This window comes from Vitis riparia, chromosome 19, assembly GCF_004353265.1.
Source record: "Vitis riparia cultivar Riparia Gloire de Montpellier isolate 1030 chromosome 19, EGFV_Vit.rip_1.0, whole genome shotgun sequence".
NCBI lineage: Eukaryota > Viridiplantae > Streptophyta > Magnoliopsida > Vitales > Vitaceae > Vitis > Vitis riparia.
The window spans coordinates 1,836,398-1,856,066 of NC_048449.1; the positions used below are offsets into that span (position 1 = coordinate 1,836,398).

At 34.8% G+C, this 19,669-nt stretch overlaps 3 protein-coding genes across 7 annotated transcripts; 2 read left to right on the top strand and 1 right to left on the bottom strand.

Moving 5' to 3' along the window:
* The first annotated feature begins 383 nt into the window (after nucleotides 1-383).
* Nucleotides 384-7,566, top strand: LOC117908640 (phosphoenolpyruvate carboxylase, housekeeping isozyme). Of its 4 annotated transcripts, XM_034822306.1 has the most exons (11): nucleotides 384-491; nucleotides 782-950; nucleotides 1,529-1,920; nucleotides 2,005-2,089; nucleotides 3,058-3,280; nucleotides 3,570-3,673; nucleotides 3,829-3,916; nucleotides 4,650-4,804; nucleotides 5,057-6,055; nucleotides 6,142-6,528; nucleotides 6,968-7,258. In XM_034822306.1, the coding sequence occupies exons 2-11, from the start codon at nucleotides 783-785 to the stop codon at nucleotides 7,256-7,258; spliced, it is 2,892 nt and encodes a 963-aa protein (XP_034678197.1). In that variant the 5' UTR covers nucleotides 384-491; nucleotide 782. The 4 variants fall into 4 exon arrangements, with proteins under 4 accessions (XP_034678197.1, XP_034678194.1, XP_034678198.1 ...); XM_034822303.1 differs by having other exon boundaries at nucleotides 1,529-2,089; XM_034822307.1 differs by lacking the exon at nucleotides 384-491 and having other exon boundaries at nucleotides 696-950.
* Nucleotides 7,567-8,072: 506 nt separating this feature from the next.
* LOC117909050 (protein AGENET DOMAIN (AGD)-CONTAINING P1) lies at nucleotides 8,073-8,555 on the bottom strand. Its single transcript, XM_034822953.1, has one exon. The coding sequence runs from the start codon at nucleotides 8,553-8,555 to the stop codon at nucleotides 8,073-8,075; it is 483 nt and encodes a 160-aa protein (XP_034678844.1).
* Nucleotides 8,556-9,816: 1,261 nt separating this feature from the next.
* LOC117909491 (dol-P-Man:Man(6)GlcNAc(2)-PP-Dol alpha-1,2-mannosyltransferase) lies at nucleotides 9,817-16,567 on the top strand. Of its 2 annotated transcripts, none has more exons than XM_034823531.1 (10): nucleotides 9,817-10,158; nucleotides 11,454-11,541; nucleotides 11,669-11,828; nucleotides 12,045-12,262; nucleotides 12,419-12,714; nucleotides 14,076-14,190; nucleotides 14,282-14,420; nucleotides 15,294-15,490; nucleotides 15,609-15,698; nucleotides 16,220-16,567. In XM_034823531.1, exons 1-10 carry the CDS (start codon nucleotides 9,872-9,874, stop codon nucleotides 16,349-16,351), a joined length of 1,722 nt encoding a protein of 573 aa, XP_034679422.1. In that variant the 5' UTR covers nucleotides 9,817-9,871; the 3' UTR covers nucleotides 16,352-16,567. The 2 variants fall into 2 exon arrangements, with proteins under 2 accessions (XP_034679422.1, XP_034679423.1); XM_034823532.1 differs by lacking the exon at nucleotides 9,817-10,158 and adding an exon at nucleotides 10,223-10,461.
* Nucleotides 16,568-19,669: the final 3,102 nt, after the last annotated feature.

Consider the following 19,669-nt stretch of genomic DNA (forward strand, 5'->3'; position numbering starts at 1 on the left):
GCATCCAAAACATTGCCAAATCATCATGAAATAGACTCATTAATTAATAAATTATCTAATAATTTAATTTTTTAATTATTATTATTATAAAGTTAATTTCTTTAATTTTTCCATCATAAATTTAATAAAAAATAGTAGTTGTTTTAAAAAAGGAATTTTTTTTTTTTTTTTTGGGAAAATGTAAAACCCATATGGGGAGAGAGGGTTGAGGCATCTGAGAGGATATTCCCAGGAGGAAGCAGAGGGGGAGAAGAAACCGAGGGAGTTGGGAAATTGACTCTGTGGAAAGAGGGATGACACGGTTGAAGGATTTGACAATTGGTGAAAAATGGGAAAAGATATAAAAAGACAAAAAAGCTTTATTTTCGCTAGTCTCAAATTTTCCTTCTCTACCTCTCTCTTTTGTCTATAAATAGCATCGTCTAGACGCCCTATTCATAGCACACCTCTCCTCATTTCTCTCGCTGTTCTTCATTTTTTTAGTTGTTCAGGTACTCTTATCATATGAAGCTCCACTCCTTTTTTTCATCTGGCTTTCAAAGAAAATCATCAATGCACACCACATGCTCTGTTTTCATGCAGTTTTGATTCATGTGGACTGTTTTTTTTTCTTTTTTTCCATCTGTGGGTTGGTTTTAAGTGTGAATTTGTCTGTTTTGAGGCTTAAGTTTAGTGGGTCTTGAGTGGATTTTTTTGGGTGCTGTGATAAATTCCAGTTTCTGATTGTTGCTTTGTGTCTGAATTTTGGGGTTTTCTTGTGTGATTTTGGCTTGATTGTTAGAATGGCGAATCGGAATATTGAGAAAATGGCTTCGATCGATGCTCAGTTGAGGCTTCTGGTGCCTGCAAAAGTGTCTGAAGATGACAAATTGGTGGAGTATGACGCTCTTTTACTGGATCGGTTTCTGGATATTCTGCAGGATTTGCATGGAGAAGACCTCAAGGAAACGGTATGCTTTTGATTTTGAATCTTAGTTGATCAGTTTCTGAAGAATTTCATGTGTAAAGTTTTTATGTTGGTCTGATCTTTTGATGGTGATAATTGATTCAAGAACCCAATTCCATTTCAAAATGGAATTTATTATGAAAATACCCAATTCAATTTGATTTTCTATTTCAATATCTTCGTGGTTTTGGGTGATGGAGCTGGTGTCTTGCTTCGTATTAGAGTATTCCCTGATCACAATTTTGTCAAAATCAGAAAAATTATAAGAACATGGTTCAGTTTTTTATATTTAGAATGGAATCTTACTGATTTTTAGATGTGATTTGTTTTTGGGCAAGAGGGTAATTGTTTTCATTGCTAGTGTTGTTTTGAGTGATTTGAACTTCAAATTAAAGAGAAGAAAGTGTACTGTTGCATAGATCTCCTTGTATTTCTGATTGGAAATATCCATATGTGTATAAATCATGAACTCAGTTGTTTAACAGTGAAGGGAAGGTGGCCCCTCCCACATTGACAGATTCAGTAGGACCTTCCGGAAATTGAGCAATAAACCTATGGTTTCTTCATGATTAATTTGTTTAGGTTCAAGAGTGTTATGAGCTTTCTGCTGAGTACGAAGGAAAACACGACCCCAAGAAGTTGGAGGAACTTGGAAATGTGTTGACGAGTTTGGATGCAGGGGACTCCATTGTCATTGCAAAATCTTTTTCTCACATGCTTAACTTGGCCAACTTGGCTGAGGAGGTTCAGATTGCATACCGTAGACGGAACAAGTTGAAGAAGGGTGATTTTGCTGATGAGAACAATGCAACAACTGAATCAGACATTGAAGAAACTCTCAAGAAACTAGTGGTGCAGCTGAAGAAGTCCCCTGAAGAAGTTTTTGATGCTCTCAAGAATCAGACCGTGGATCTGGTCCTTACTGCCCACCCCACCCAATCAGTCCGTAGATCGTTACTTCAGAAGCATGGCAGGTTTGTAATCAAATTCCTGCCCTTTTGTTCTTGCACTATATTTTTTCTCTCCTTTTTTTCACCTCTCTTATTTCTTCTACTCAGGATCCGGAACTGTTTAGCCCAGTTATATGACAAAGACATTACTCCTGATGATAAGCAGGAACTTGATGAGGCTCTACAGAGAGAGGTAAATATTTGTATGACATGGCTCAACATAGACATGTTCTTGGTTCAGTTCTCTGTTACATGAGCCTGCAGTCATGCAGATCATTTTTCTTGAAACTGCCACACATATATGCCCTAATTTTATGATTTGTTACATTTCAACATAAGAAAGTTACAACTGAACCCCTGTAGTGCTTGACATGTGTGCTGTGTCCAAAAATGGTTCTTTTGTCCCTTTCAAACCGAGGGTGCGAATGGAGACCAGTAGATCATGATCAGGAATATACGATCAGACATCCACACATCCTGTTTTTTTTTTTTTTAATAGGTAAGCAGTAACCATGTATTGAAAAGAGAGGCACCAAAAAGACACCTGCACATCCTAAATAAGGCACAAAGAGTCATAAAATTTTCCTTTCATTTAACCCTGGTTTTGTACTCACCTATAAAGCAGATTTTTCATTTCCAAAACTTTTAAGCCTTTTCTAAAAAGTGGTCCTATCATCTATGAATTAAAAAAGTGTCTGCTTATATTAGGAATTAAAAAAGTGACAGTCTGAAGTTTAGAGCATATGTAGCAAATGTCATATATTCATGCATATAGCTACATGTAAGGAACATTGTCAAAGTCTTACTAGCAATTTGTATGTTTCATGAGGAGGCTTTTAGTCTGCCGTCCTGAAAATGTATTCTGTGATTAAATTTCATAAGTTGGAAAGGAAAGACACTTTTTTAATATACTTGCTAAACCCAATATGTCATACATCTACAGCAATGTCGGTATATAAATGTTGGCTAGTGGGATTTCATTTTTTCACCTTAGTTTCTGAAAGTTACATATCCTAACCTTTATTCTAGTGAAAAAGCATAAATTGCTCTATTTGAATTAGAAATGGAGTTTGTTGTTTGGAGGCTTGTCTGAAATATGACTGTTTTGCTGAATTACCATTTTCTTATTTTGTTGCTTTTTTTTTGTTATTTTTCCTGCAGATTCAAGCTGCATTTCGCACAGATGAGATCCGGAGGACCCCTCCTACTCCACAAGATGAGATGAGGGCAGGAATGAGTTATTTCCATGAAACAATCTGGAAGGGTGTCCCTAAATTCTTGCGCCGTGTTGACACAGCTTTGAAAAACATAGGCATAAATGAACGTGTTCCTTACAATGCACCTCTAATTCAGTTCTCTTCTTGGATGGGTGGTGATCGTGATGGTATGAGTCTTCTTCACAAACAAATATATATTCAACTTATTTTCTTGAATTATAAGCATTGCTTGTTAATTTAGGAATGGAGGAAATTAGCAAAACATTGTGCTCTCAAATTAGCTCACTTGTATTTGTATTGGTGTTTTTTTTCAAAGATTTTAATTTATCAAAGTTGAGTTAGACTCATTAGTTGACTACCAGTCATGGAAAGCAGGACTCTCTCTCTCTCTCTCTCTCTCTCTCTCTCTCTCTCTCTCTCTCCCCTGGATTAACATGCTTTTGACATGAAATGCAGGTAACCCAAGGGTGACTCCTGAGGTCACAAGGGATGTTTGCTTATTGGCTAGAATGATGGCTGCTAACTTATACTATTCCCAGATAGAGGATCTTATGTTTGAGGTATATATTAGCTATGCTTTATTCTTAATTAGATTCTTCATTTTTCTCCTTTCATGGAGCATCACTTCCTTGGCAGGAGGTTGCTTGCTACATTCATTATCATACTTGTTGCACTCACTATTATGCTAATTTTGCTTTGTTATTTTCATTGGCAGTTGTCTATGTGGCGATGCAATGACGAACTTCGTGTTCGTGCAGATGAACTCCTCAGATCTTCAAAGAAAGATGCAAAACACTATATAGGTAATTTGTTGAATTATGGCAGGGGTTCCTTCTCCTCAGTTGCATCTAATATCAAACCACAGTTCTATTCACAGAAAATTGGAATTTGAAAAGCTAAGATGATATTAGAATATTTGTTTGACATAGGTTTCAATGCTGATTTAAAACTTATTTTAGGGCATTTTCTGGTGTAACAGTATTAGATATAAGCAAACTCTGTTGGGCTCTTGCTGTGTTCTTATAGAAAATATTTTTAATTGCTTTATCCAAATTCCAAAGCAGCTTACGGTTGATAAAAATGCATGGAACACCTTTTTTTTTCCTTTCTTTTTTCTTTTTGCTTCCTATTTAGAAATTGTTAACAGTTGTGAAAACATTGGGTATTTTTCTTAGAGAGGCCCCCGGTATAACCAGGACCTAATTTTTTATAAAAAAAAAAAAATATAATGATAATAGACAGCAACAATGACAACAGTAATATTCAGGAAGAGGAATAAAGACCAAAGATACTTGGTGTGCTGAAAAAATGCATTTAAGCAAACTGTGATTCTTTTCTAATTCCATTTCTTCATGCATATGAATTTCTTGAGGCTAAAAGAGTACCAACATATGAATCAAATGTCATTCTGTGATTCTTTTCTAATTCCATTTCCAAATTGTTGAGGAAATGGTTTGAATCATATATTTGGTTGGTTAATATTTTATTCATAGGGTGGGAATTTTAGCTTCAATCATTGAATTTTTCTTCATGCAGAGTTTTGGAAACAAATTCCTCCAAGTGAACCTTATCGTGTCATCCTTGGCGACGTGAGGGACAAACTGTATCAAACACGTGAACGTTCTCGTCATTTACTAGCCAATGGGATCTCTGACATTCCAGGGGAGGCAACTTACACCAATCTTGAGCAGGTATCTTCATTTCTTTTACTTTAGAAAGTTCTAGAATCAAAATGTAGAAATCCACATATTTGTTACAGTGTCAACAATATTTTTCATTTTATTTTTTTCAACTTATACTCAACCTAACCAAGCATGACACCACATATTTGGGGCCTGCTAGCAGATTGCGTTTTATTAATCTACCATTTTTTTTTCCTTTTAGCATAGTTCTTGCCTGTTTAGCTGGATTAGGTACTGATTGGGAATTACATTTTTTTGTAGTTCTTGGAACCTCTTGAACTCTGTTACAGATCACTCTGTGCTTGTGGTGACCGACCAATTGCTGATGGAAGCCTTCTCGATTTTCTGAGACAAGTGTCCACATTTGGACTTTCACTTGTGCGTCTTGATATTAGGCAAGAATCTGACCGACACACTGATGTAATTGATGCCATTACTAGGCACTTGGAAATTGGTTCCTACCGAGAATGGTCTGAAGAACGCCGTCAGGAATGGCTTTTGTCTGAACTAAGTGGGAAGCGGCCACTGTTTGGCCCTGATCTTCCAAAAACTGAAGAAATTGCTGACGTTCTGGACACATTTCACGTCATAGCAGAACTCCCAGCAGACAACTTTGGAGCATACATCATCTCCATGGCCACTGCCCCATCTGATGTGCTTGCAGTCGAGCTCCTTCAACGTGAATGCCATGTGAAGCAACCATTAAGAGTTGTTCCACTGTTTGAGAAACTTGCTGATCTAGAGGCTGCTCCAGCTGCTGTTGCTCGTCTGTTCTCAATAGATTGGTACAAAAATCGGATTAATGGGAAACAAGAAGTCATGATTGGGTACTCAGATTCTGGGAAAGACGCTGGAAGGCTCTCAGCGGCATGGGCCTTATACAAGGCTCAAGAGGAGCTTATTAAAGTTGCTAAGCAATATGGTATCAAGCTAACCATGTTCCATGGTCGAGGTGGCACAGTTGGAAGAGGAGGTGGTCCAACCCATCTTGCTATATTGTCTCAACCACCAGATACAATTCATGGTTCACTCCGAGTAACTGTCCAAGGAGAAGTTATTGAGCAGTCCTTTGGAGAAGAGCACTTGTGTTTTAGAACACTCCAGCGTTTCACAGCTGCAACACTCGAACATGGAATGCATCCCCCAATCTCGCCAAAACCAGAATGGCGTGCTCTTATGGACGAAATGGCTGTTGTTGCTACGGAGAATTATCGTTCAATTGTTTTCCAAGAACCTCGATTTGTTGAGTATTTCCGCCTTGTAAGTATCCTGCAATATCTTTGACTCTATTTAAACCAACTAAAGGCTGTTACCATTTTAATGATCGTCTTGTGCTATGATTGTAGGCTACACCAGAGCTGGAGTATGGTAGAATGAACATTGGTAGCCGTCCATCAAAGCGTAAGCCAAGTGGGGGAATCGAATCGCTCCGTGCAATCCCATGGATCTTTGCCTGGACACAGACAAGGTTCCATCTCCCAGTGTGGCTTGGCTTTGGAGGAGCTTTTAAATATGCCATCGAGAAGGATATCAGGAATCTACATTTGCTGCAGGAGATGTACAACGAATGGCCTTTCTTCAGGGTCACCATTGATTTGGTTGAAATGGTGTTTGCCAAGGGAGACCCTGGGATTGCAGCTCTGTATGACAAGCTCCTTGTGTCAAAAGACCTGTGGTCATTTGGAGAGCGGTTGAGGTCCAACTATGAACAAACTAAGAGCCTTCTCCTCCAGGTAAGTTCGGGTTAAGTTACCTGTTGTTTTTACATGAACACATCATTTGTACTTGTAGGAGAATAAAGCTTCACAAGAACTACTCCAATACCAACCCATCATTGGGCAATTAGATGGATTAATAAGATTGATAAGCAGGAGTTATCGTCCATATTCCAATAGTGTGAACTGTTAATGAGTATTACTATTCATAGAACTCCCAAATTTTTACACAAAAAATCCTTAAAAGACATGTTTCTTTTTCTTAAAATCCCCTGCTTTCCCTACATATTGTTCACTCCTTTTCTCCCTGAAGTCTTTTGTATAAATTCCTGCTGAATTCTCCATTTTAACTGCTTTCCAAGCTTCTGTACATATCCCCTGAAGAATTTCAGAACCCGAATTGTTTCCAACTCATAGAATAACTTCCAACTTGTTTTTTTTCCCTCTGTATTGGTAGATTGCTGGACACAAGGACCTTCTTGAAGGGGATCCCTACTTGAAGCAAAGACTCCGCCTGCGTGACTCCTACATCACAACCCTAAATGTCTGCCAAGCATGTACACTGAAACGGATTCGTGACCCCAGCTACGATGTTAAGGTGAGGCCACACATCTGCAAGGACATAATGGAATCAGCAGCTCAAGAACTTGTGAATCTGAACCCAACGAGCGACTACGCCCCTGGTTTGGAGGACACCCTCATCTTGACAATGAAGGGTATTGCAGCAGGCATGCAGAACACCGGTTAAACTCTGGTTTCTATTGTACCCTTGTTTCTTCTTTCTATAATATAGGTTTTGCCCAATGACAGTATACATTATATAAGCAGAGAAGCACGAGCTTTGGGTGATCCTTGTGACTTGAATGTTTAGTTTTTGCGGCAGTTTTTTCAGATTGCTTTGTGCTTAAATAGTTTTAGCAGCAGCAGCTGTGTTGAATGTTAATGGAAGAACTGGTTGATTATGCCTTCTTGAACTCTTTTGCTTTTCTTTCCTTTTGGATCAATGGCATATATGTATTGGAAAACTGTTTCTTGTATGAAGAAGCATTCTGTGGAACGCTTTGTTTATGGGTTTTCAAGCTTTGAGCTCTGTTTCAAATCCAATGACAGAATCAAAGCAATAGGACAGGGGAGGTTAAGATATCAGTCTCGTGAGAATCCCCTGTTGCCAAGAAGAAAAAAAAATCTCTGCAAACACCTTAAAAATTGATGCACAGTTGTGGGAAACAGAATTCCTCATAATATGTTTGCTTCAAAAAATCTAAATTTGAGGGAAAATACGAGGGAAATTAGATGGAGCAATATGGTTGATAACCCTGACCCAAAAGAAACCACCATTCATATTGCTTACAAAATTTTTCACACAATCATCTCAGGATGTCATGCAATTCTTTTTCTTCATCAACAACACTTTTTTTCTCTCCTCTATTACAATGGCTAAGTTTTTTTCCACAAAGTTTTGGTTTTGGGTATGTTTAGTTTCCAAAAAATTTAAGGAAAAATGGAAGGAAAAGAAAAGAAAAAGTGGGAAAGGAAAAAAAAATAAAAATTAGACACAACAACTACCGAACTACAAGCCACTGCCCATCCTCCCATTCTTGATGAACCCTAAGCCTGTGAATAGGGTAAGCAAGCTCATCCCCTGAACTCTCAAAATACACAAAGTACTTCCCATCTTCATAGCTCCCGCTGATCCTCCCCACCCACCATCCATCGTTGTCGAAAGCATCCACCGTATCCAGCACTTCGAACCCGGTAACCAGGATTACCGGAGGGACAGGCCTCACTTCTGCAGCTTCAACAATCTCCTTGAGGGGCTGCTGCCCATCTTCATCTGACAGTAAGGTTTTGTACTCCACCATGAGCTTGTTTCTGCCAACTTTCCCGAGAACCTTGGCCTCATAGTAAGAACCCAGAAACCCATCTTCTTTGCTGCATACTTCTACGCGATGATCAAAATCTTCATGTATCTTCCTCCTTTTTGCTGGGTTTCTTGGATTCTTCTTGGGTTTTTGAGATTGAGATTGAGGGTTTATGATCTCCATTGCTGTTGAATTTATCCTTAACGTTGGGTTACTTTTCTTTTATAGAGAAGAGAGACTGAATATAGAATGCTTTTTATATATAGAAAGCAAGGGGGATTGTGCTGTGATTCTTGAAATATGGAAACCTGGTTGTTGTTGGATTTAGGGAACCCCAATCCCATGCAAGTTCGCTTCCTTTTTTCAAGTGAAAAAAGAAAAAAAAAGAAAAAGTGTATAAGTATTTAAATTAATTTAATTCAAATAATAATAATAATAAATAATATATTACTTATTTATTTGTAAATGGATGCGGTGTTTTTACTTGAAGTGTTTTGAACGAAAGTATTATCGAAAAGTGTTTTAAAAAATATCATTAATAAGTGTTTATTAGAGGAAAAACGTAAAAAATGATTTTTTAATACTATAAATAATTTTTTAAATATTTAAAAATACTTTTTAAATATTTTTAGACTGAAAATGTTTTTTAAAAGTGTTTATCACTTGATTATGATGTTAAGAAGAATAAAATTAAGTCATCTGTTTGAAAAATTGCCATAAGGTGAAAAAAATATGTATTTATAAAAAATTGGGTGACAAGAAAATTTTATATTTTATAAAAATAAAATATCATGTAAACAAATAAATTATCAATAATTGATTAATCTACAGATAAAAATTATAATTTTTTTTGTTCATTTTTTAAAAATATTTTCTTTCTATTTTATTTTCGTATTATAGTTATATTTGTCTGAAAATTAGAAAAAAAAAATTTAAGAAATAATTCTCTCATGTTTGTTTTATAGTGAAAAATGAAAATCATAAATAAAAATTCAAATATAATTAATATTAGTTGAAAATTTATATATATTTTAACTATTAAATCTTTATATAGGAGGAAAAAAATAAAATTAATTTTAATAATTAAATAAAAATAATTTATTAACAGTAAATATATTTTCATTTTTTTAATTTTTTCTATTTAAAATTTTTTTTTCTATCATTTTCCCTCTAATTTTCTAATAATCAAAATAAAACCTATGGAACAAAACATAGCCAACAAGAATTCTCCTCCCGTTGTTGGTTCGCCTGATTAGATTCGGGCCCACCCATCGGGAACTAATTATTGGGCCTAAATACTGCGGATGTTGGATCGTAATTGGGACCGATTGGGCCCGACTGGCCCATTGCAGCCATTTACTTGCTTTAGAACGAAGAAAGGCATCCACCCAACAGAATAAAAAAATATAAATAAAAGAAAAAGAAAAAGAAAAAGGAAGCCAAACAACGGCGGAAGTGTTCAAACACAGTGAAGCAAAAAAGGCAGAGAGAGGAGCGAAATGGCTCAAGCAGCTCGGCAGAGACGATCTCAGCCGTCGGATGAGTCGGCATCGTCGTCATCGTCGTCATCGGCAGCGTACTCGAAGGTCGACAAGCCGGGGCGACCGGACGGCGGAGAAGAGGGAGAGAAGGGGCTGAGATGGCTGACGCCGTTGATTGCCCTAGCTGTGTTGAGGTACATGAGCGCCACATCGAATATCATCCACGACTGCGATGAGGTTTTCAACTATTGGGAGCCTCTCCACTTCCTCCTCTACAAATCTGGTTTCCAAACTTGGGAATATAGGTAAAAAAAAAAAAAAAATCAATTTCAGATTTCTTTTTCCACATTTTGTAATTTTGGAGTTTGCTTGTGCTAGTGGAAACGATGGATTTGTTTGAATATGAATTGCAGCTTTGAGATTTTCTTGTTGTCGTTATACATATAGAAGGAAATTAGTAGGATTGATGGGAAATGAAAGCATTACACCTCAGAACTGTTCATTAATGATTCAAAGAAGTTTTACAAGTATGGTTGAATTCAACAGCAATTTTTGTCCGATTATGTTAAGGACGTGTTTGGAAAGATGGAATGAAGAATGCCAATGAGGTATTACTGTGTTTGGATTTTATTTTGTTTTTAGAATGGGAGTAGGAATTCAAGGTTCATTCTTATGGAAACCAAATCCCAGACTTGCAAGGATTTTGAATCTTCTCTTCGACATGGAAATAGGCTGGAAATGGAGGTGAATCACAACAATACCATGTAGAGGAGAGGAATCAAAATCCTAGTGAGAGTGAGATTTGGTTTTCATACTAATTAATTTTTTATTTTCATTCCTATTTTTAAAAAGGAATCTGAACACATTAATGAATGGGAATGAAATTGATTTCTCATTACCAATCTTTATTCGAGTGTTTCAAATGTGATTGTCACCTTCTTTCAAGGAATTCACCTGACAATGGGGCATTTATCCCATTCCGTTTCCATTCTTATTCCTGTGTGCTGTCTGCACCATAAATTCTTTTTATTAGGCACTTTTTTTTTTTCAGGGAATTCACCTGACAGTGAGGCATTTATCCCAACTGGTGGCAAAGAAAATCCCAAGCTGATATAGCCTGCCCCTCTACCCTACACCACTTAAAATACTCTAGAGACTTGAACTCAGGATCTCTGGTTTGTTGCCATAGGACACTACCACTTGGTCTTTTCCATCAGGCATATGTTACACCTTTTACATTTCTGTATTTAGAAAGTTTTCAATTATATTAGAGTTCAAATTTGCAATCCAAGTCACTGATGGGTTGAGATTTAGACATGTATTTTATGCGTGTGTTGTGTAGCAATGACATGAATTACAGTAGAACTGTAGAAGCAGCAGTGTGCATAGCAGTAATGTAAACTGTATGATCCTGTGGGGCACCCGTATGTGACCAAACCACACCCCCCACCCTCCTTTTTTTTTTTTTCTGGTTGTTAATTTATCCTAGTATACTGCAATTTATGACAGATAGGTCCTCAAGTTTGAATTATGATGAAAATTTTCCTTGACTAAACCTATTTTTCATTGGGCACTGATTTTTGTTGTACTTCTCTTGCAGCTCCCAGTTTGCCCTTCGGTCATATTTATATCTCCTTTTTCATGAATTAGTGGGTAAACCAGCTTCCTGGTTGTATGGTGGGGAAAAGGTAAGATCTATCTGTACTTTGAAATATTATTGTCACAATTGCTTTTGATTGGAAAATTTTCATGTCTTCAATTGGATATAATGTATTGTTGGTCTCATCTCTGTAAGGCTCTTTCTTGTCATAACAGGTGAGAGTATTTTATGCTGTAAGGCTCTTTCTTGGTCTCATCTCTGTCATCACAGACACTGTTCTGGTGGTAGCCCTTTCTAGGAAGTATGGACGCCGTCTTGCCGCTTACACACTTGCAATGCTATGCTTAACCAGTGGTTGCTTTTTTGCTAGCACAAGTGAGCGTGCCTCTCCCTCATTTTTCTCCTTTGTTTCCCAGAATACTATCCTAGTTTCTCTCCTTATGTGTCTGTATTCTCTTTTTTCACTCATACATCTTGACCTTGAGCCAAATGTTAATTAGATGTAATTTTATTTCTTGCATCATTCATTGAGAAATAGTTCTGGAACTTCTTGTATTTCTCTGATATCCAGTGTTTTAAGTTTGTTTGCAGGTTTTTTGCCTAGCTCGTTTTCTATGTATGCAGTCAGTCTCTCCTCAGGTCTATTTCTTCTTGAGAAACCGGCAATGGCAGTTTCTGTTGCTGTAGTTGGGGTTATACTTGGCTGGCCATTCTCAATCTTGGTTTTTCTGCCAGTCACTTTCTATGCTTTAGCAAGAAAATTCAAACAAACATTTCTTTCAGGGGTTATCACTTCTCTTGCCCTCCTTGTAAGTTAACTCTGGTACAGCTTCGGTTATTAAGGAACAATCTATGATAGCATTCCTGTTTCTTGGCAATCAAAATTAAAGGAGTTATCAAGAGTTTTCATCTTATTTTAATTTCTTAATGTTTATTTAATTTTGAATGTTTTGGATTTCTTCCAGGCACTCTCACTTCTTGTTGACTACCACTACTATGGAAGATGGACGTCATCTGTTTTGAATCTTTTGATATATAATGTCTTAGGTGGTGGCGAGAGCCATTTGTATGGGATTGAAGGGCCACTATATTATCTGAGGAATGGATTTAACAATTTCAACTTCTGCTTTGTGCTTGCCTTACTGTTTCTGGGAATTTTGCCCATTGTGAGGAAGAAATATGTTCCAGACCTGCTAATTGTCATTTCACCTATTTATATTTGGCTGGGATTTATGTCTTTACAACCACACAAAGAAGAAAGGTATAACTATTTCTGTCATTTTCTTAACTATTCTGCAGACTTATTAATGTCACTTCTTTAGAAAAATGAATTCCTGCCATATTTTCCTTTTAAAGAATGATTATGAATATGGCTAGTTTCCAGCTAGTTGTTTTGAACTTCTAAAGTATGACATATTCGTTCAGTCTAAGGTATTAAAATATATCCTTCATTTACCTATGAAAAGGAAAAAAAAAAAAAAAAGGTGTTCATATTGCTGGAGGCTAGGACATTTCTGAATATGCTACTGAAATTTCAAAAAATTAACGAGACTTTCCACTGAAATTATTCTATGGTTGTACTTGTACCAGTGCGTGTTATTCATTTAGTATGAAAAGCTGTTGATGTCTATGGGCCAGTGCTTTGTTCAATTTCCTCTTAATTTTAACTGCATGGATCCTGCTCTACACACAATTTACAGTACCTGAAAAACTAATACAATAAAAGTCAGAGTTCCACTTCTTCCTCAATCCACTCTAAGAAAAAGGCAAGAATTGTTCGTCAGTGACGGAATGAAACTCGTGTGAATCATATGGCTATGGTTTGACAATGAATTCTTCATCCACCAATTTGAGCTATTGTGGCTTTCCATCCGTTCCTAGAGCCAGCATCCGTTGCTCAACCTTGATGATTTTTGTGTGGAATGCTTAAGATGTGAATGAAGGATAATCTTTCTTTTTTTCTTTTTCCCTTTGAGTGAATCATACAAAGTGTGCTTGGGTTACTTCCCTCTTTTGGCATCTTTCAACAAAATTGCTTACTTGTAGTTGTAGAAAACGATTTAATGAAATTCATGCTATTTAGCAAAATCTTTGGAGATTGTGTTTTCGATTAATATAAACCATATCATATAAAGAAGTTGTAAGACTCAGAGCACTATTGAGCTTCACTGAACAGTCTGGATCTGAATTTATAGGTTTTGGGCCTGCTAAAAAAATCATGCCTGCCTATATTTTCAGGCTCAGTCAATCCTAGACATATGCCTTGTATTTTAGGATCGCATTTAGTCTATAGACTCTGGCTAGTCTAATGCTATTCATTATTCTTAAGCATGTTAACTTGCTTGTATTTGGTTGGGTTTGTACATTGAACCTGGGTTCTTTATGCATTTCAGACTGCATATGCATAGCATGGGGTTAGATAAAAAACTTTTCATGTGATCGTGATCTACTCACTACTTTCTTGGTCTAAAATCCTGTTGTTCAATTTGTTTACTTTCTCTTGGTGAGGCCTTTTAGGTGCTGACGATGATCAGAAGATCCTTTAATCCCAAGTATAGGGCACTTTATTATTGACTGCCAGCAAGCAAAATGACTGATAATATATTCCCATTACCCTTGCAGGTTCCTCTATCCAATATATCCACTTGTCTGTGTTGCTGCTTCAGCTGTCATTGAGAGCTTTCCAGATCTTTTTCGAGACCCATATTATCCCAATGCTAACTATTTGATGGTTATGGTGAGCTTATCCCATATTCCTATAATTTGCTCTAAGCCATTTCAATAAATATTCTGGCTCATTGTCAAACATTCTTTGCTTGCCTGTGCAGATAGCCAAATGCCTAAGACCAGTGGTTCTTGGCCTTATCTTATGTGCCTCTCATGCGCGTACATTTTCAATGCTCAATGGTTATTCTGCTCCTTTGGAGATTTACAAGCATTTCGAGCACCATGAAGATGTAGGAAGTGGTGAGAATCACTACTTTTTTACCATATTTGGCATGAACTATCAGATGGTGCTGAAAAGTGTGACAAACTTTTCTGAAGATTTGTGGAAGGTCTCAAATGATAGGCAGTATTTTTTTATTATGAATTTTTTGGTGTTTGGTGACACCCTATCTAACAGCATGGTGGAGAACTTACTTCATGGGTCTGCTTAAGAGTCAGCGCACAAGAACTTAGATACTCTAGATAACAGTTTGCATATCCTAAAAATGTGTGAAAAATGGATTTTTTTCTTACTTTTCTAGAGCCACCTTACTACTAGTCATAAGCTGGAATTTCATCATTATTCATTTCATGTTATGCACTTTCTTCGGCTGTATAGCTTGCCCATAATGCTGTACACTAAACTAGCGAACAGCCTATCTAACAACATTAACACAATTTTTATGGTTGGATTCTGCGTTGGAACAAACAGAACCTATGCGCATATGACTTGACTTGCAGTTCAGTGAGTAATTCTAAAACTTTTATGAAGTCTATTGAAATTTTCTAATAGTTCACTACTCAAAAGTCACAACATATGCTCTTTTTATTTTATGGCATGAATTTTTTTCTTACTGGACTGAATCTATGCACATGTCCCAAAATTATTGCCCAAATTCTTGTTGGATCACAAGTATTCCAGAATTCACCCCCAAGCTCCAAATTTGTTCTAGTGACAGATAATTCATGAGTTGTAGATGGCTTTACAAGAAATATTTTACAGTACTCTATGCAAATCCAAAGTTTATCTACTTCATTAGAATAAATAAATATAGAAGAAGATATGCATTTAGTTGTATCAGGGAAACAACACGTTTATCTGACTGTTTATTTCCTCTATTCTGTATAATGCAGGTTCTGTAGTTTGTGTTGGGAGCGAATGGCACCGGTTCCCATCGTCATTTTTCATTCCTGATTATGTGGGTGAAGTTCGATGGATTGATGATGGGTTCCGAGGTCTCCTTCCATTGCCATTCAATTCCACCTTGGGCGGAACTTCAGCAGCACCATCTTATTTTAACAACAAGAACAAGGCATCAGATGAGCAATATGTAATCAACCCCTCCTCTAAACTAGTTCATATTTCTCAGTCTATATCGTATTTTTCTTCTTTGCCTTCTCATTTAAATTAAGTGGCTCATAAAAAATATTCTCAAATGAAATTCACAGCTTCGCAATCTTGAAGCTTGTACTTTCCTCGTAGAGCTTGAGCTTCAACGACCCTACCCTTCCCGTGGAAGTGACTTATCAACTTGGGAGGTAAAACTATTTTACCTTAATTTATACCACACACGTTTCATCACCTGTAGGGAGAGAAATTAGCAATTACAGATTACAGATAAATAGATGCGAGAATAAATAATAACTAGAATCCTGATACATTGTTAAGCTACTACTAACTTTTTTTAAAGCTTAAACTCTTACACAATGTTTGGTTCCAACAAAATATTAAGAAAAGAAAAAAGGAAATGCTAAGGAAAATGACTTTCACATGTTTGGTTTCATTATGAAAAATACGAAAGAAAATGAAATATAATTAAAATTAGTTAGAAGCTTACATATTTTCACAAATATTTAATCTTTATATAAAAAAATTAAAATAAATGAAATGAGTTTGAGGTAGCATATAAAAATAATTTATTAACTTCAAATTTCTTTTTTATTTTTCTTTAATTCTTCTTTTCTTCTACTTTTCCTCTTTATTTTCTTTCCTTTGTATTTTCCCTCAAATTTTCTGGGATCAAACATAACCTTGGTTACTAAAATTTTATGTGCTTTAGGCTGTTGCGGTGTTGCCTTATCTGGACAGGGAGCTTTCACCTGCAACTTATCGGTCTTTTTTCATCCCATATCTCTGGGAGCGTAAGAATGTTTTTGGCAAGTACAAACTACTTAGAAGAATACCTAAATGATACTAGTAGTTTTTCACCTAATTGTTCTAAGTTTCTGAATTTTTGTACCATAACTGCTGGTTGATAAGCTTAGATCAACATTAATCCCATTTTTGGTGTCTGAGATTTGAACATTTTCTTCACCAATCTGTTTGGAATGGGGGATTCGCATTGTTGAATTAAAGGTAGGGTTTTTCCCCCTGATTTTGCATTGAATCAAGTTCCCTAGTTTACTGATTTCCTTGTGATTATGTTTTAGGAATCAATCCATTCTGATTTAGGCCTTGATCGGTTTTTAGTTTTAGCTAGAACACAAAATCGAAGCCAAAGTCATAATTTCATATGAAAAGTTTAATAGTTGTTGATATGAGTTAGAATAAGGGTTTTACAAGAAAAATGTATTATCTTGACCTTTATATTAAGATCTTATTTGAAGTGATTTTTTGGGAAGTTAAAAATCTGTTTCGACTAATTCTATTGGAAGAGCTTGTGACTTTGAAATGAACTTCAAATAGAAGTTGGGATGATGTTACTTGGTGTAGAAGCTCTTCTTTTAGCTTATGTAGAAAGATGTTTCATATTTTAATTAACTTCCATCAAACCATTATTATTTCTTTGAAAGTATGACTTTGACTTTGGCTTCTAGCTAAAGCACAAAAAAAAAAAAAAAAAAAAAAAAAAAAAAAAAAAGATTTAGGTCTGTTTGATTGGTGTTTTCGAAAACTATTCTTGGAAAAGAGTTTTTAAAAATAATTTTTAAGAACAGTTTTTTTGTGTTTTTATAAATAAAATTTCGTTTGGGTACTAAATTTTGAAAAATAGTTTTTGTTCTCAAAAGCCCAAAAATAATGTTTGGTTGAGTTAAGAAAAAAAGTGTTTTAAAACAAATAAAATAAAACATGTTTGAAAGTTGGTGTTTTTTTTTTTAATTGAATGTTTTTTCCTAACTCGTTTGGATTAATGAAAAAAGATATAAATAAAAAAATTCAACAAAAGATAATAACAAAAGAAAATTTTATGCATTAGTTTTAATTTTTCAAATAAAGGATTACTTTGTAAACATTTCTAAATATGTTTGATTTCAATAATTGATAAATTATATGATCAAAATATTATAAATTGGTAAATATCAATTATTGGATTTTATGAAGATAAAAGTTATGATATCAAATAGTAATACATTATACTTAGAAGATAAAGGTTTTGGCTTTGAAATGCATCTGAAAAATCATATGGGGATAAATTTTGAAATATCCAAAAAATATTAAAACGAAAATGACTAAAAAATAAATAAAAATTTGTCGGATAATGTTGAGTTTTTGGTTGAATTTTTGTTAGACCTATTTTTTTATTTTTTTATTTTCCCATTTTCTGATTTTCCCTTGTTTCCTTCATCGTGAAGAGATGAGAACACCTAAGAACACTGATTGAAAACAAGAAGAACATCTACTTTTGTTTTTCTTCTCAGAACAATGGCAAAAATGCAGAAAACACCATTTTTTTATTATCTGAAAATCGGGCTTTAGAAAACACGGAGAACACATGGGAACAAAAGAAACTTTCTTATCAAACACATTTTGCATGTTTTTTGTTCTCAAAAATAGAAAACTGTTTTTGAAAACACTAACCAAACAACCCCTTAAGCTCTTTTTCAAGTTCGAAGTTCTTTTGCTAAGATCATGTATATATATATATATATATATATATCAAAAGCTTTTATTCATGTTTGAAAGAAGTTTTTAGCTTCTAACAAACCAATTCGATGAGCTCATAAGATATTAATAGTCATTCTTGTTTAAATTGGTTTTGTTAAGGCTCTCCTAAATGTCATAATAATATCTTTGGGTCTTGTTTGGGATAATTTTTTATTTTTGGTTTTACTCAGGTCTCATTGGTGATAATTTTTTGTTTACGGTTTTACCTGAAAGTTGAATTTGATATGAAAGTCGTAACTTTTAAAGGTTAACATCGATATTGTAAAAAATTTATTAAATGTGAAAAACTTCTTATAGAAGTCAAAATAATTGTTTTTTTCACTATAAAGTTGATCCAAAAAGTTTTTAGCTTCTAACAAGCCAATTTGATGATCGTAAAATATTAATAATCATTCTTATTTAAATTGGTTTTGTTTAGGCTCTCTTTTGATTAATTTACCTAAACGTCATAATATCTAGGTCTTGTTTGGGATCATTTTTTATTTCCGATTTTACTTAGGTCTCATTGGTGATAATTTTTTGTTTACGGTTTTACTTGGAAGTTGAATTTGATATGAAAGTCGTAACTTTTAAAGGTTAATATTGATATTATAAAAAATTTATTAAATATGAAAGAACTTATAGAAGTCAAAATAAAGCTTCTTTATAAAAAATTAAAATAAATAAATAAAATAACTGTTTTTTTCACTATCAAGTTGATCCAAAAAGTTGCTGATGATTTTAGAAATGGTTTTTTAAGTTTTCAAAAGCTAATCTAATGAAGGACAAAATGAGAAAAGTAATCCCTACAATTCCATAATCAACGACACATTTAAACCGTTTCTTGTAGGGCTTGTTTGGCTGCTCAAACTTTTCTCCTCTTTTTCGTAGGTTGATGCCAATTTTTCAAGGATTAGATAATATAATGTTGAATTTTTCCCCAAGACAAACCCTTGATTTTGAAGAATTCATCTCACTGCGTGACTCATGATGCTGGTTTTGAAATAAGCATTTGGTGACAAATACAAGAGCCTGACAACCTGATGGGCGAAGCCACCAATAATGACGTGGCAAACAACTATTGAATGGCCATGCCACGTCACTGCCAACCCTTGAATACTTTGGATTGTGGTATTACATCATTGCTATAGGATTTTTTTTTTATATTATTAAATTTAATGTATTTAGTATTATTATATGTTTTTGGTAGGTGAGGCACGTGTGGTGTCCATCAAATACCAAAACAATGAAAATTAAAAATAAAAATAAAAATCAAGTGATTTAAAAACTATATTTGGTTGGAGTCATTTTAATTTTAATTTTTTAATTTTTATAAATAATAGGGATGTGTGATAGTTTTAATTTCCTTTTTATTTTTAAAATAAAAAATCAAAATTATGGTTGGTAAAATTTTCTATAATAATAATAATATTATTATTTGAAAAATATGATTTAATTTAATTTATATTTAAAATAAAAATGAATACAAAGATATATGAATTTCTATTTATCAATTTTATCAAGCAGTATTTTGGATATTTTCTTACTTTTTTTTTCTCCGCATATTACGTAATTTGACAGCATTAAATTTCTTCCGTTAGTCATTCTACATACTTAATTGCTACGTGGCACTTCATCATTGGTC

Excerpts from the sequence above, each read along its gene's own strand:
- LOC117909050 (XM_034822953.1), bottom strand. The coding sequence starts at position 8,555 with ATGGAGATCATAAACCCTCAATCTCAATCTCAAAAACCCAAGAAGAAT.
- LOC117909491 (XM_034823531.1), top strand. The coding sequence starts at position 9,872 with ATGGCTCAAGCAGCTCGGCAGAGACGATCTCAGCCGTCGGATGAGTCG. Across the intron at positions 11,829-12,044 it reads TTGCTTTTTTGCTAGCACAA|GTTTTTTGCCTAGCTCGTTT; the intron begins GTGAGCGTGCCT and ends GTTTGTTTGCAG. Across the intron at positions 15,699-16,219 it reads GTGACTTATCAACTTGGGAG|GCTGTTGCGGTGTTGCCTTA; the intron begins GTAAAACTATTT and ends TATGTGCTTTAG.
- LOC117908640 (XM_034822303.1), top strand. The coding sequence starts at position 783 with ATGGCGAATCGGAATATTGAGAAAATGGCTTCGATCGATGCTCAGTTG. Across the intron at positions 3,917-4,649 it reads AGATGCAAAACACTATATAG|AGTTTTGGAAACAAATTCCT; the intron begins GTAATTTGTTGA and ends TTCTTCATGCAG. Across the intron at positions 4,805-5,056 it reads CTTACACCAATCTTGAGCAG|TTCTTGGAACCTCTTGAACT; the intron begins GTATCTTCATTT and ends ATTTTTTTGTAG.